This window comes from Argiope bruennichi, chromosome X1, assembly GCF_947563725.1.
Source record: "Argiope bruennichi chromosome X1, qqArgBrue1.1, whole genome shotgun sequence".
Lineage (NCBI taxonomy): Eukaryota > Metazoa > Arthropoda > Arachnida > Araneae > Araneidae > Argiope > Argiope bruennichi.
Window position 1 is genome coordinate 36,643,615 of NC_079162.1, and position 18,119 is coordinate 36,661,733.

At 27.0% G+C, this 18,119-nt stretch overlaps 1 protein-coding gene across 1 annotated transcript in view; it reads right to left on the reverse strand.

Moving 5' to 3' along the window:
* The window catches only part of LOC129958649 (nephrin-like), a 658,065-nt gene that overhangs the window by 93,290 nt on the left and 546,656 nt on the right, over positions 1–18,119 (reverse strand). Inside the window, exon 17 of the mRNA XM_056071256.1 lies at positions 9,877–10,158. Within this exon, the coding sequence (XP_055927231.1) occupies positions 9,877–10,158 (282 nt within the window). The remainder of the gene's footprint in view (positions 1–9,876; positions 10,159–18,119) is intronic.

Sequence of the window (18,119 nt, forward strand, 5' to 3'; positions counted from 1 at the left end):
TTATTATGCTTAAAGCTACAAGCTTCAATTTTCAGGCACTTGCCAAAGAAAAAGCGAAATCGCTTTAAATTGTTGATCGCTCACAACTTAAAAGCTCACTACTACACTTCCCTGTCCATGACATCTAGGATTTCTTATCTTATTTCCCGTAAGAGCTTGCCAGGATAGCGATATTCAAAAATGCAGGACGGATGTTAAAGGGTGAATATTTTGATGTGTCTTGCCTATCTTGAGTATGGAATTATTAAATTCAGGTCTGGATGTGGCTTGTTGCATAAAAAAAGTATTTATAATGTATAAATTTCAATAATTTGTTATGCCGTTTCGTGAAATTGATAAAACATACATAAATGAATTGCTTCACTTCAATTCCTGCCAGTTATTAAAAAACAAATATTGTGTTGGTAATAAAACTGAATATTTTAATCATTTTTGGATAGCTCAAGATGTTCCTTGTTTAGATGTGGTTTATGACACAGAAAGGAATTGAATGAATGACAAAAATTTGAGTCATTTTAAGAAATTTATAATCCATACAGGAATCAGTCCATGGAGTCTAGTCATAAACAATATTAAACATTTTACACTGAATATTTGTAAAAACATTAAACGGTACTTATACAAAAATTATTACTATTATTTTAAATGAAGGAATGCATTCTTAAAAAAATTCATAATAAATTAACAACAGATTATCCTTAGAGATCCTTTTATACATTAATGTAAATTCAATTTGTAATATTTAAAAACTTATCATCATGAAACATCATAATAAGAGATATACATTTAAGATGAACATTTTGATGTATTACATATCATGTGCCATGAAATTATATTTTGTTTTTGGCTATGATTTATTGGACAGATGAACAAAAATTTAAATTTTTTTCAAATCACGTAAAAAACGATAATATGTAGAGTGGAAGGCTGCTGTATACAGATTATGAGTCATTATAAGTAATCGCATAAGTCACACAGATTCTGAAAATTGATAATTAAGAACATATTTTGTTCATAATTATAATAAGGTAAAGTCACACTATCTTCTCTGAATAATAATAATAAAAAAAAACTTGCTTAAATTGAGCATTAACATATCGCATTAAAACTTTTTCCGTAAAAGATATATATTTATTTTAGATCAATGCAGGGTATTTGTCAAAATTTCAATAATGATACATTCTATCTAAAAGATTTTTTCTATAGCTAGTTGTAAAAATTACGCAATTCACAATTTCTGTGGAGTCTAAAAAATGTTGCCCCATAAAAATGAATAATACAAGACATTTTCTCTAGTTTGAAGGTAAATCTAAGAAAAAAGAAGAGCGTTCGCTTATCCGAAAGAAATCTTTAAAAGTGTTGCTTGAAATTACTGCTGTAATGTGACTCCGGACGAAAAGTGGTCTGTTGCCTAAGACTAATGTCGTTGACTTTGTTCTAATCTCTTGTCTCATTACCAGCATAATTAGACACAAATTCTTATGACGTAATTTATGGATTTTAACACTATTTTCTGGTCCAGTACTCAAAATTAATTAGGTGTTAAAGTACTTAATAAATTGCTTATCTTACATTAAATTTTCTGTGGGTCGAGGTAAATGAAAATACAAATTAAGGATTTTAAACTGCTATATCCAATGAATATCTCAAATTAATTTTTTAATCGCTAATTTTGATAAAAATATGCAAAAAGTTAACAGCTTTAAATCATGAAAAAAAATTCCTAGATGCCTAAAATCACATATGTTTTTATTAAAAGAAATATAAAATCGTTATAAAGTTCATTTATAACGATGACGGTCACTTTGATATTTCAATGGTTTAAATATCAATTCATTGTTTGGATTTAAGAAATGTAATCGTTTGATTTATCGTAATGCAATGTGTAATTTCACCAGTTTCATGAAACTGATTATTTAATTTATTCCCTTGCTTTATATCCCATTTTGAATCTACATTAAGGTTCCATTGGGACGGACCTTTGCTTTCAGCCATGGTTATCTGAGAACTTATTCTCCGAATCTTCCATGCCACATCACCAGAAGGACAATTCATTCACAATCATTAATTTTGTATTCTTCAGACATACAAGGATCTCTGATAGTGGAAGATCTCGAAACCTCCATGTTCCAGTTTCAAAACAACACTCTAAATATGAGACGGAACAATCTACACAAGATTATTTTGACAGGCTCATTTTCTTAGAAATAACTTCCTGAAATGAATGAACTGATATAAAAAAAAGATTACATAATGTTTTCAAGAAATTCTCCTAATTCTAAATCATATTTTTGGCAATCGTCACAATCTTCATTTACACCAAGTATTCATCATATTTTTTCAATGCAAAACACGAACATATGTTTCTCGTTACAAACGACTTTAAAATCAACTAAATTTCATGCTCTCGTAATGCGCTCTTTTGTATTCTTTGCTGTGATAAAAAGAAAATGTATTGCCACATAATATGTATTCAAATATTTGATTTTAACTTATAAAATGATTGCTCCATTTTATGTGAGAACGAATCGTGTCTGAGGTCTCGAAGTTCCTTTTTCGCCATTTTGAATTCTCGGGAGGCTCTACAACAAATGTTCTCGAAATAAGGAACAGTAAGACGGAAAAAAAATCTTATCCAAAAGACTCGGAAATGTATGGAAAAGGATGGCTGATCTCATGAGACTTTGGTTAAATCACAACGATTGTCTAAGAAGTAAGACAGATCTTAGTGGTCGATATGTTACTTGAACCAGGTGTAAAGTTCTGTTCATCCAAAGGGAATTCTGTATCTTTCTTCTTGGGAGAATGAATCTAGTGACAGTACTCAATCTATATAGAGGGTATAGTTTCGTTAACTTCACAAAAATACGCCCCAAAGAACTTTTGGCCTTTTAATAAAATGGATTACTAGAATAACGTTTTACAACAGGACATATTTCAATCGTAAAGAATTCTTTAAAAAGTCTATTTTCAAGATTATTTTGGAAACAACAACAAAAATACGGGGGAAATACTTAATCTCAAAAAGAATACGGGGGAAATACTTAATCTCAAAAAGAATACGGGGAAAATTCTTAATCACAAAGCAGTTTAAAAGATTCAGTTTGGTGTAAAACAAACAGAAAGAATAAAATTTAAAAAGCAATTCAGCTCAAACTAGATATATTTATTTTCCTTTTTATGTCGTGAATTCTGAAACGCTCTAAGTAAATTTTGAAGTCATATTTTCAATTGTCTCAGAAATAAAGAGATAGTGTCACATCAGACAAATTTTATGTATTTTTTATTTAAACAGTTTTTTTTAAACTTTGGAACTTTATATTCAAATCTAAAATGCTATTTAATGTTGAAAATAATCTTATTCAATTTTATTTAGAGTTGAATATCAATAATATGGTGAATATATCTGAAACACTGCAGATTGATTGATTCCCTTTACTTTCATGATATAGCATATTTGCCTCATTTACACTATTGTCCAACGATTTGATTATATATAATAAATAAATTTACCCTTATTTTTCTACTTGAAGATGGAAACATTTTTAATTAGTTCCAATTAATCAACTTCATTGTTTATATAACTTATTTTCAATTAAATTACCGTTGTTTTAATAATTAGTTTATTATTTTTCATTTATTTCCGTTTCTAAAGAAGTTGTGTTTCACAGATAGAAAATAAAAACATAAAAAAATTTACTTCGTTGCGTTTCAAAATCACAACTTAATACCTCTCTACTCTCATAATATCAGATCTATTCCTTTGGAAAAAAGAACATAAAATTTTTAAAGGGTAAAATTTCTGTCGAGATACAGAACTTTACTCTCCCATATGAAACAGGCAGAAATCTGCTGCAAGAAAAGAAATCTCTTTAGTGATATATGTACTGAAAATGGAAGAGAAGTTTTCCTTTCATCATTTCACCTACCTTAACATCTTGATTGATTTCATTCTAGAAAATTAATTTTCAGCTTGTTAGAGGTAGTTAGAATTACTTTAAATTAATCTTTCGCGCAAATAGCACGAAAGAGATTAATGTTGTTCGCGTTTAATTACATCGAAATTGTTATCAACTGAAATTTTAAAAAATTCATAAGATAGAACTAAAATGTGATTTAAAAATAAAAAATAAATGTAGTATCCTTTTTTTTCTTCGAATTTTTAAACTAAAAAAGGTTTTAGTGCTGAAAACTCTTTCGCTAAAATTTATTAAAAAGAAGCTTTGCGCTGAAAAGATTCCTTTATCAAATTTTTAACTATCCATTTACTGAGAAGATAGCTGGATGAATAGGTCTATTATGCGGAGAATCGACATTACTCAATAATTCCGAGGAACATAGACACTGGCGCCAAGGCCTTTAAAGATGGGTGATCTGTTAAGGGTTGTTTTGATTTTTGAAGAATCTCATTTTTGTTATTCATGATTGAGAAAGGACTTTCTTCAAGCTGGTAACTTTCCTTTGATTTCTTATTTTTGAAATCAAATAAGCTCAAGATAGAAACGAATATATTTCTTGGAAAGTAACCATCAGACATATGCAGATTTAGTATGACCTTATGAAAAAATCAAGTAAATATTAAAATTCTTGAGAAGTTATCAAAATAGCAATCATTTTTGGTTTGTTTTTAGTAAATAAAAACTTTAGTAATTGTTATACTTGCATATATTTTTAATAAAATAAAGGAATCATCTCAAGTTTCTTATAAATTCCCTTTTACAAGCCCGCTTTGAACGGAAAAAAATCACTAGTTTGTTTCTGTCTAAAGTATTTCACATCGAACCAAAAATCTAATATAAAAATTTAATCATCAGGAATTCGAAATATACTATATTCATTTGTGTTTTATTAAGTGAATGAAACTAATAACTTTTGAAAGTTTAAAGATTGAAAAATATTAACTCTATGATATATGATTCATTATTTTTCATCTATTATTGCAGAACTACATATAAATGAGAGTAAGGATGGAGGGAAAAAAATGAATCTCAAATGAATTTGTAATTAAAATTAATGAAATAAATTGTGTTTGATCAAACTTTCTTTATTAACCCCTTAACTGTTTCATTTTCTTTACTATCTAATAAGATGACACCTTCTATTTTGGGAATATTTTCTTATTTTGATTCAAATAGAAATCCATTACATACTCGACTTATCTATGTATTTGAAGTAATTTTAATATTGAATAATAATCATCATGAATGGCTTATTTTTTTGCTTGCAACTATCAAAATTCGATAAATCGATGCACGTATGGCACTCGGGCAAAACAGTTAAGTGGTTAAATCATTCTTATCTTCATTTAACTATCTACTTATTCTTTTTATTTTTTTAAAACGTACATTATTAAATAATTTTTAATTACGTAATTAAAAAATTATTAAAATTTAATTTTAAAAATGGAAAATGATAGGTGCCATGCGACACCTTCTTCCATGGAGTTAATTTTTTTTCATCGAATGAAGAAACATATCCAGCAATTCAACTGAAATTTCAATTTGAATTCGGTTCAACAGTATGAATAACTTAACTGCACTTATCCGTCAAATGATAAATTCTTTTAATACAGAAAACAATAGTCTAAAAGAAACACAAAGAATTCAATCTTAAAATATGCAATAAAATATATTTTCTTAATAATATGTAGTCGATACATTTTAAAGAATTACTGATTTAATACAGAAAGTTTTAAATATTTGAAAAATTCAAGTAGAACAGTATAAATCTTCAATATGCATATGTAATTAAATCTAATATAAGAAATCATGTTTATAAATATCATTGTTTATAAATCTAAAATCCGGCTATCGTAATAATCTCAATCAATCAGACTTCCAGCAATTTGATTTTTGATACGCCTATTCATCAAAGCCGAATTTTCATGTAATTTTAACTTAATCTGAAAATATACTCAATTAAGGGAATTTATATAATAAGATTTTCAAGTATCCAGGTAAATAATTAATTTGCAATAAAATAAAAAAAAAACATAAGTATTCCTTTAATAGAAAAAATCCATTATGGAATGAGCAAATAATTGTTAATTAAAATGAGCCGTCATATTCTAATAAAAAGTATGCTAAACAGAAAAAAAAATTATTTGTTTTTGATTTAACATACTATAATGTAACTTAAACTAATTTCTATCAATATCAGCATCAAGATACTTATAACACAATTGAATGTAGAAAATTGAATGCGAATGACAGCCTCAGTAAAAATCCTTCTAAATAATTCTTCATAAAATTTCTTTAGAAAATATTGCAAGTTTGAAAATCGCTATTTTATAAACTTGTTTTACTTTAGAATTCTTAAATATATCACAAATTGATTCAATGAATTAAAAAACGTATTTCAGGATTACAAGATTGTGTGGCTTTATATGTGAAAATAGGTTCATTCAAATTTTAATTACAGAAAATAAAAATTTATAGCAAACAAGCTAAATAAACAAAACATACTAACATTTAAGGTGTTCTTATAAATATTTATATATTTCAAAATTCTGAAAATCATAAAATCTTTAAGTTAACGTTATTAAATTTTCTTTAAGTAGTATTATTCCATATATTAAAAGTCTGAAAATCAATACCTTATAAACTTATTTTTGATTAAATGTAACAGAATCTGCCTGAATGAATCAAAAACACATTAATACATTACAATAAGAAAAATATTTTATCAGACGAAAAAATAGTTTTATTCAGTCCAAAAATGAATAAATTGTATATATACAATTTTGCCTAAAGAGGGATAGGGTGAAGTTTTCAAAAAACTATAGTTTGATATGATTTATCGATCAAAAATATGATTCAACCAATTCTAAATTGAATAAACTATACAGAAATTTATTCTAAGTAAGGACGAAATAAAGATTAAAACCAAACACATCTATATTTTATAAACATTGTTAAAATTTCATGGATGTTATTAGAATCGTTGAAGTATAAACTTTGGTACCTTACTGATGAAGGTTATCGCTGCAAAATAAACGTGATAGTCTGCAAAAAAAAAGCATAAATTCTCTATGGTAACATGCACTGGCAGAAAAAAAAGACTTAGACGTTGACAAACAAGCTCTCGTTTTATGACCCGATTTGGCGTAAAAGTTTTCTCTCAGAGGATTTCTGTAAATTAAAAGAAAAACGTAACTCAAGCAACTTGAACATTAATGTTTGACAAAACTGCATTTTTTACGACGTGCGTTTAGTTGAAAAAATTTTTATTTGCTGAAGTTAGTGTTGAAGAGACAGATTTTCAATTTAGATAAACATCTTTCTGTGTATGCATGCAATTCATTATCTTAAACTTCCGATAAATCCGGGAAAACTGCACGGGATGATTAATTTTACACATAAATTTAATTTTCAAGATTTTTTGCTGTCTCAAATTTTACATAATAGTTAACTTTTTCTAAAAAAATAACTGATATGTCAGATGAAATTAAATCAATTACTGACACCCTCGGCATAAAAATTCTGCTAAATGATTTGTTATTTTTGAGAGAGAAGCTTGACAGCTTCATTTCAATAGTACTTTCTCATCTTTAAAACAGTATAATAATGTAACAACTAATAGACATCAATTTAATTAAAGTATATTTTTATGAAAGAGAAACTGAGGATTTCAATTTGGAATATAATTGTTAAAATAATGGTGTGGAAGATATGATTTGGAAGAGTACTTTATTCATCAAAAAAAAAATGAATCGCTGATCAATTCTGAATTACAATATGCATTATAATATGATAAAAATTTAAACTACATGGTATTTTTAGAATTAGAAATTAAATTCTTGAAATTAGGTATTAGGAAAACTGCACAACGAATAAACTATCTTACAGAATATTTTATCCTACTCTGTCTAAAGGCAAAAGTATGCTCAATAAATATTTTATGATAAACAGATTTAGACGAGAATAAAAACTTATATTCACAATCTATCTAACAGATCACGGTATCTTTAAGGTTCACAGAAACTAATGACAATTTACTACAAGTACCTTCGGTAACTAAGTGTATTCATTGAATACTAGGACATGTCACATCGCAAAATATCGATTTTTAATTTTAGTCATATAAAGAAAGTTTCATCAATTTTGAAAATGTATAGAACGTGTAAGTTTGAAATACCTAAACTGATTAACTAACTTTAAAAACTGTAAACAAAAGAATCCAGTATAATAAAAAAATTATTTTTTGTTTAATTTTTCCCATATCTTATTTTTCTTCAAAATTCGATGCGCATGCATAAGACTAATTTTTTGCATAGATAAAAAATGTCATACTATAAATTTATATGCATTACGCATCTGTTAATTTTACTTTCATTTCATATCCGTCGGTAGTGTATTTTTATGATGCTGTTCATAACAAAAATGATCACGTATTTTTTAAATTTAAGTTATATGATATTCAGTATTTAAAAAAAAATATTTTAAATTTATTTAAATGGAAATAGTATGTTAATTTTGAGAAGATTTTATATATAAATTACCCTTTCCACGTTTATCAGTTTTTTGTGGTTGTGCATTCCCAGATTACTGCAACACAACACTTTTAATATTTTTGTACCATTTTATCATTAAATCTACACATTATGGGGAAATATTTTATTCTTAAACTAATATATAATCTTCATTTTGAAAAGAAAACATCTTTATTTACAAATCAAATTTCGTCGATTTTGGTTGTCGAGAAAATCCCAGTTCTCTTAGATTGGAAATAAATAATTATTACACTTAGGAAAATTACATCTAATTATTACATTAGAAGCATTACCGATCTAATCTTATGTTTGAAAAACATTTCACGGTTAAAATTTCATCGAGTATTGATGGATTCACATATTAAATTTAATAAAGTGTGTTAGAAAATTTTGATCCTCAAATATTTATTTTTGCTTTCTAATAATATCGAGTTCATCTTTGTTTTAGCTGTAAGATATTGTGTATTCTACAACATTTCCCCCTCTTACTGGTTGTACTAGATAGTAATTTAGATTATAATTAAATGGTTAATAATCTATTTCATAAAAATTAATAACATTATAATAATTATTATGTATCAACAATTATTGCGAAAATATCTTGTACTTCTTGTTTCAATTAAATATTAATAAAAAGGAAGTAATCTAAGAATATATGCAAATATAATCATGGGGTTTTTTTTTGGTATACAAAATAATATTACTATATGTTGAATTATGCATACATCTTGATATAGTATTAATTTCCTTACTAGAAGGATATAATGTTTAAAATATTTTGCTTCATGGAAAATACTTCATTTTAGCAAAACTTTTCAATTATAGTTGATTGTTTTAAAAAAGGGTTTGAAGTTTTTTTATTCTTTTTTATTGAAAATAATTCTAATCTCCTAAGAGTTAACATTAAGAATTTTTAAAAACATTTTTATCTGTTGAAATAAGATCTGGTATCTAACAGTTTTTATTTTTGTCAGACTTTACCTTTCTGCCTAGTGAAAATGTTTATATCGAATTAATAAATGTATTGTTATTTCGCTAAGTTGTTTTGAAACTAAAGAGTAGACTTACTGAAACATTATACATTAATTTCATAAATTCATTTCTTAAATATTAATAAATAAAATTCAAAATGTTTTTCTCATTAAAAAAAAATCTGAATATATCTTGATGTTAAAGGCTTTGAGATTATGCAATCAGAGTGAATTCATAATACCTAATGTTATATGAATACCCTCTGTTAAAAATTTAAAAAAATGCGTTCAACCTAGTTGAAGCACACTGCAGAAACAATTGAAAACAATTGTTCCAGAGAATATTTTCGACTAGTTAACTTTGCTTAATGCATTGTACCTTATTTTCAACTGCACTTCGTGTATTTGACTCACTTTTGGTTTTAAAAGTAATTGGAGGAGTATACAAGCTCTCGCCCAGAGTGTTTTTAGCCGAGATGGACACTTCGTAGACGGTTCCTTGTTCCAGTCCACTCAACAAGTAGGAAGTCGTATTCATTGGAATATGGACGAAAGATACAGGGGGCCCTTGATTCTTTTGAATGCGAAGTTGATAGGACTGAGGTAAACCTCCGTCAAATCCAGGAGTCCAGACTAGAAGTGCTCCTTGATGGGAAACATTCAAATATTCAAGAGCTTCAGGTGGATCCGGAATACCTAGAAAAAGAGAGCAAACAGATACTTAATACTCGTATTATCATTATGCTGTTAAATGCATTGTTGGTGACTGATTCCAATTTTTCTACAATAAATAACGGAGCATGTTAAAATAGAAATTGTTAAAGAATTTATAATTTTTTTTTTTACTTTATATGTACATGTACAGCAAATTAAGTTGTATTAAATTTGAAATTCATAAATGAACAACGTAACAAATCACTATTAAATATCGATCTTGAAATTACGCTATTAGATGTATGGTAATGATTAATATTATTTACAAATTTGTTATATTGTAAAACTAAATTTTAAAAAGATAGCAATTATTAAAGAATGGACATTTTTAATATATAGCTAAGGAAAAACGTTAATTTTTATAAAAGCTACTTGGAAATATTTATTTTGCATATTGCATCTACGTTATAACGTATGTAAGGTACTGTTTCTATAATTAGGTCCTTATTAACAATAATTAGCTGAACTGTACGACTAAAGCAAATAAGATAAAAATTGGTGAACAATATATTTTTTTCTATAAAGTCAATGAAATCAAGATAGTTAGTTTCATGTGAAAGAAAATTCCAGCAAATTGATTATCTTACAGAATATTTTTCCAAATAGATGTATATTTGGAAGTCGCCAAAGACATTGGAAGACTGCAGTAAGTATTTCATATTCAGTAAATATCATACTCATTTAGTACTGCTATGCACCATTAGTTGCGAAACTTTATAATGAGAAGCGCATTGCATCTGAATTTAATCGAGCATTTTGAAATTCAGTTCCATAAGTATTTTCAAATTGCTTGTATCATGTATTTCATAGAGTACTGAAAACAAATTTCGCAATGTTTGTCTATGAACATCATCATCCACAGATAGATAATGAGACATCGTGTTATATTTTTAGTGCTATTTGAAATCTCTTACTCATTACCATTGAAATCAGTTTCAGAACATTATGATTATGATTTGATTTTTTTTATATCGTTAAAAAGGAATAATTTTGTAATGTGCCCAAAGCTGCGACCCACAACCTTCTGAAGTTGATCTATTTTAAATTTAAATTTATATTCAAGGCTTCCATGTACATTGAAAGGGTTTTGGCATGGAAGTGAAAGGATAATTGTATGCAGCGCTATAATACTACTATATGACTGAAAGTTATAATAGTACTGTATAATTTATTTAAATTATTCTGTATTAATGCAGCCTTCAAAATTACATGAAATAAGAATATAATATTTTTATGCTGTCTAGGCAAGGAAGTCGAATTTTTTTTTTAAATCTAATAAATTTTTTTGCATTGAGTTTTGAATAAAACCTCTACTACTTCCTCAAAAGCTGAAATTGTTTACTGTTGCGTGTATCACGAAAGTATATTGACTGTTATTTTATACCCAAATTGAAAAAGTCAAAGCTTCGTAATTGCAGGATAGTTTAGAATTAGCAGAACTCCTTAAAGCTGGATAATTTTGGAATATAGTATGTTCAGCCCTATAAATTTAAAATTGATTAGAATCACAAGACTATCACAATAAGGAAATTTTTAACTGCTGTTACTACGAAAGCAAAAGATAAAAAATGCCTTTGCTTTATGAAAGAACGAGATAAATTTCTATGATCTGAAATAGATTATTTCGTAATGGTTATTTATAGCTATTAAGAACAAATTAAAATATTTAAATATGCATCAAGTGGAAGGCTTATGCATTCACAGAAAAATTAATCGGAGTTAATTTTCAAAATTATTAGTTTTTGCCATAAATTGAACGAATTTTTTTTAAATTTTCAGCGAAGACTGCATAAATCCATATAAATATCTCAATAATTAAAAAAATGCCTTTAAATAAACATCTTGTTGGACTGTCTTGTAGCATTTTTCGTCCTTAAGACATAAGCAAATACATCATTTAATTAAAAAACAACAAAGCATCGAAAGCTAAAAATTGTGACGCAAAATAAATCAATTCTTTGTACTGAAGGAAATCAATAAAAATTGCCATACATCTGTACACTTTTGTTTATTAATTACTGGTTTTTAAAAGAAACATATTGCTTATTACGAAACTTATGAATATTTTCATACGCAGAATTTTACCTTCACATGGAGAAAAATATTAATACAGATTCACTAGCCTAAAATTAAACTACTCAGGAAATAGATGTCATAAAGGGAAACATTTATCAGCAAGCCCATTACAAAGGAAATGGATTAAAATATCCATTAAGATATTGTTCAATCATTTAATTTCCTCCGAGAATTCGATGTTTTACTTTTCTTCTATTTTGACGCAGTTGCAAGGCAATATTATAGATTTCAGAACAGTTTCAAAGTTACAGTAACGGCGAGCAAAATCTTTTCTAAAAATATGTGATTATCGACTTTTGAATGATATACGAACCTCACAGAGATCCCCGAAACCACCTTCAAATAAACATCCGAAAGGAGAAAATTCATGCATAAATTCTCTGAAAATTTGCCACACTGCAGAACGAGATGGATTTTGTCTCAAGATCTTCATGAATAATGACATTTTCAACTGTAGCCCCAAACTGTTGACACAAGGTTTGAGAGCAATATTGTGGAAACCCTACATGGTTGCCAGTCTGTTTGCATAGAGTTGAAGGGAATCCGTAGTTATAGATTCAGGAGGGAAACAATAATCCCTTTCTGGATTGTAAATAGAAGAGTTTCGACTGAATAGAGGGTAGGCAACTGGAGACATTTATCTTGTAGAGCAGATGTTATCGATTTGGAGAGATATGAAAATGCTAATGAATAAAATAATGAAAAGTTCCTTTACAGTTAAACTATGAAAGGAACAATTACATTAGCTGAAAAGAACACTGATAATGCGTTTAAGTTTCCGGAACATTTTAAATCCAAATAAGGAAGTAATGTGTTTATAGAAAGCTTTCAATCTGTTTCCATCAGTTATCATCCTGGATAAAGGTTCATATTGTAAGCAGTAATGATTTAGAAACAAAGAGATGTTTTCAAGGATTTGAGTGTATTAATTAGAGTAGAATACAGATTATTTAGAAAGATTTAAAGACTAATACAAAGTATTTAAATATAAATAAAACACAAATTAAAAATAATTTTTGGCATTACGAATTTAAAGACACAAAGAAAAATCACCAATATTTTTTTCTAAGTTTTATTAGCTTGCATTATCCCAGCTGTATTATCCTATGATTCAAGCGAGTAGAAAATTAGCTTATTCTCTCTCATATTACGCGATTTCCGCTGGATAGTGTGTTTATTTTTTTTTCTATTATAGCCTTATCTACATTTCATTACTAAAAGAATCAATATAAATAATAATATGTCTCATAGAAGTGTTTTGCTCTATTTCAAACGCTGCATATAAATAGTGAACAACTAAAAGAAATAAGAAATAGAATGCAAAGAAATATAAAATTATATTTACATCTTCACTTGATGATATGCATTATCTAAAATGTTGTTACATTACTGAACTATATTTTTATTTCACTGGAAATCCGTAACAACATGTTCATCTTCACTAAAATCTGAATTAAGAATGGGTCTTATACAGATAATTGATAAATACGAATTGTTAAAAAAGGAGAATTTCAGGCAGAAAAGTGTCTAGAAATTTTTTATATTGGTTAGACAGCCTTTTCGGATTTGTTACGTATTTTGGTTGCTTTGAAGAAAGGAATACTTTAAGCTTCTTAGCAGGATTTTGAATTTGAACGTGAGTACTAGTTCTGACAATTAAATGCTTACCGATATCTTGTCAGCTTACTAGCACTTAAAAGTATTATCGAATCTAAAACAGACATACGTTGTTCCGAATAAGTGAATTACAAACAACTTATCAGCAGAAAATTATTTTAATAAAACTCAAAATTAACTGATGCTATGTCTAGAGATTTAGGAAAGCTGGCAGCGAAGTCAATGTTCTAACTGGCAATCCGAAAATGATTGCTACGGAGAGCGGGAAAGCAGCCGTCATTCTCAGATATTCGACCTTGCTAGAAAACTTAGATAAAAATGGGATAAATCGATTGGCGAAGAAATATTTCATTACTTATGATATTGGCTCTTGCAAAATAAAATATAAATTCTGGGTGTGTTCGATTCTGATACTATGTATTTTTATTCATCAGTTTCCAATTTATCCTAGCCACATTTATTTCATCACTAAAAAAAATATAGAAAAGTAAGGAATAATTGAGACCTTTTATTTAGCTTCATGAGAGTTTAAAAGTAACATTATTTTTATTTGTTAAATTTTTATGAATTTAAATTTACAGGTGGTGAATCAAGCATATCTATTATTAACCTATTATTTTAGCTTTAATAGTGCTATTTTTCTCATTTTTAAAGCCCAGTTTTTAGATTCCATACAGCTAATATCATGCTATTGTACTAATCTTATATACAAGTCTTAAAATCAATCCAAGATAATAATCTTAATTTCTTCATGTGTGTTCTTTAGCTTGTTAGGATTTAAATGACGCATTAAACTTTAACCTATCTTGGATATTCATAATGATTTCGTACTTTAAATTACCAATTTTTTTTATTTTTTTCCTGCGAAAAATGAATTTTTGTAGTAATATTTCGGATATACCAAAACTCCATCCATAATTAATTGAGTCATCTTAAGACATTCGAGCACTTTCTTTTGATGCCTCTTTTAAAGGTAATTAAAATGCGCCAATAACGAGGAATAATATTTCAAGCAATAAAATAGAATTAAATAAAGTAAAAATTCCTATCCTTAGGCTTGTTTAAACAAATGAAACGAAGTCAGGAAACATCATTAATTTTCTGCAGGGAAAAAAAGGATTCGGAGGGTACTCCAATAACAAGAAAATAAGGTACCAAACGCAATCACCAAGTGGCTGTTACTAAGAAATACAAGAAATAAGGATATATCTTCAAAAATTCCATATTAAGATCATTTAATGAAAAACAAATACAAGATAAAGAATGATAGTGATTGCAATTCCATGCCATCATAATAAATTTAACACGATAGAATTTTTTTTCGTCAGATAACTGCAAACGAGAAATATTTCATCAAAGTGTTTAAATTGATTACTAGATCAATGAGAACAAAATTGAATTTGACAAATGATTTAAATTTGCAAAAGAATTCCTTTCTTTGCTTATGAAATTACTCTCGAGAATAAATGTTCATTTATTCTTGAAAAATAAAGAAATATTAAAAATAAAATTAAGGAACAGTGAATTATTGCTTATTGAAATTACAATTAGAAATGATAACAATGCCATTTATCATCAGTTAAGTTAAAAGAAATGGTAAAATTCCGCTTCCAAATTTTCTATTGTGCCTTAATTTTTTTTAATTCTCTTTTAACGAATGGCCTTAAAATTTAAAAATATCCACAAAATATCAAATAAATAAGAAAGTCTCGCGTTCCTAGCATTTTTAAAAACAATTTTGTAATTCTCACTACATCTGGGATTTTTTTTTATCGATGGATATTTTTCAAATAGTACAGCAATGAATAATAATAATTCACGAGTTCGATTCAAATAAATTACAACCATTAATCCGAAAAATTTGCATTTTTATATTGCAAATAAATTATTGTCCAATCCAGACAGAAAAAGTAAACAATCTCAGATCCCACCATTTCGGGAAGAAAATTAAGGCTAGAAATTCAAGAAGGCTGAAGCTGGTGACATTCAGTATTAATTGAATGTCTGGCTGTAGATAAAGCCACGAATTTCTGTGACAGAAGTAAATGCTCCACTATTTGTACCATTAAGTGGATGCTTTTTCATCTGTTTACCTCTGCTGAGAGGCACTTACGCTTACATTGCTGTGCATTTATTCTTTTAAACAGTTTCTTTCTCTGTAGCATAAACCCAAAGCTATAAAATTACACGGTGTATTATATATATTTACCATATTTATGTCCATTTGCTTTCCTTTATAAACTATACATTGATGTATATTTTATTCACATTACTTTTTTATTCTATTTAATTTTCAAAAACTTAATAAGTAACAAAAAGATTTATCCTACTAGTAATTTTAAATACGCATTTTTATCTTAAATCAGAAAAATTTATTTTAAGACAAATTTTTAGTTCAATAGCGAGCAATATGGGACAATTCATTAGCGTGCAATATGGGATTTCCACTTTTTATCCGATATATTTTTACTCATATTTTGTTTGAACCATTGTTCTCCTCCGAAAAATGCAAATTACTATTATTATTATCATTTTTGATACTTCGGCGTGATGCATGTTTGCATCTCATATATTTTTGCCTTCCGTTTTTCAGTTTTCAATAAATTGAAAATTAATAATTTTAGCAGTTCGCTTATAACATTTTCACACGGGTGTGTGAAAGATTTAAATTAATATATATATATATATATATATATATATATATATATATATATATATATATATATATATATATATATTAATGATACAATTAAAACATAGAGGTTTACAGTTATTATTTAATAATGTTTCCATTAACTCGATATTTATTTCCAATTCCATCATATCTATTCAGTGCTTTTTTTATTGAAAAATCATTTATTGTCAATTTAATTAATTCTACACTCAGGGTAAATCAAGTTTTGAGTAAGACGAAATTTATTATATTAAAAATATTCAACAAAAAAATTACTATAAATGGGTTCGATTTTAAATTCCAGAAATTCTATCATAAGTATTTAAATTCAAATCAGTTTAGGAAAACAAGTTTGCTCGGTGACTGAATGATCTTGAGTTGCCACTGTCTATAAACTGTTATTAGCCTTTGATATTTTAACATAAAGTTCAAGCTAAAATATGAAAGGTATCTATTTGAGTTCTGACAGTAAAATGAAATATTTGATTTTAGAAATTTGGAGCTTTTCTTATTTCGTTTCATATGCTTTTTGATACAGCTCCATGGCAAATTAAATGGTGTTGAAGTTTGTTACATGACTTTCAAATTAATGTTTGACCTTTCTTTCTTATCATCATTATTATGAAAAGATGCTTATGGTGATATGACAATTTAAAAATATAAAATTATTCATTTAAATAATCTACATATTTTTAAATTTACCTTCTACATATTTAGTGTTATTTTTTTTATTTCCGTACATTGAATATATCACTCGAACTTCTATACTTAATAATGTACTTTGCAACATCGATGCGTTAATTTAATCAAATATTTGATGTAGACACGTTTAACTTTTCTTAATTTCTCTATAACTTATTTAAAAATAATATACGCATATAAAAAAACAATGAAGCCCAGACTCTGCATATTAGACTTCATTTAGGGCTTGATTTGTTTTTGTATCATTAAATTTTAAAAGCTTAAACTAGCACTAGTCTTTCTATTTATTCTATGCACATCAAAAACTTTATTAACATTTCAACATCATCTCTATACTCTTTAATTTAAACAAATCCCTCTCATGTTCTACTTCTCTTGGGTAATTTTTGTAATAGTGATATAAAAGTATTCTTTAAGGTACTACTATTTTTGTTATGTGCAGACATTTATTATACTGTTAACAATAATTAAGTATTTAAAGTGGATTAAATAAGTGGAGCCCACTGTATTGGAAATTATTCTTTTCTTATATGATTACCCATTAAAATGAATATCTTACATTTGCAGCATTATATTATTTTATTCTCTATCTGGAGAGAATTAAAGCCATAAATTAAAAAAAAATTAATAATTCAAACCTTTATTTTATTTTTCCAATATTACTCAATATCCTTAATATATTTTACAATGATTAAATATTTCATAGAAAACATCAAAGGCTTTTACCAGTATCTTCTAAATTTCACCTTTTAATTACTTTCCATTAAATTAATTAATTAAATTTCCCACTTATTGAAATAAATTTACTTATGTATCTAAGTAGATCAGTAAGATAAGAAAATGCATCGATATACAATGCCAGATATTATATTTT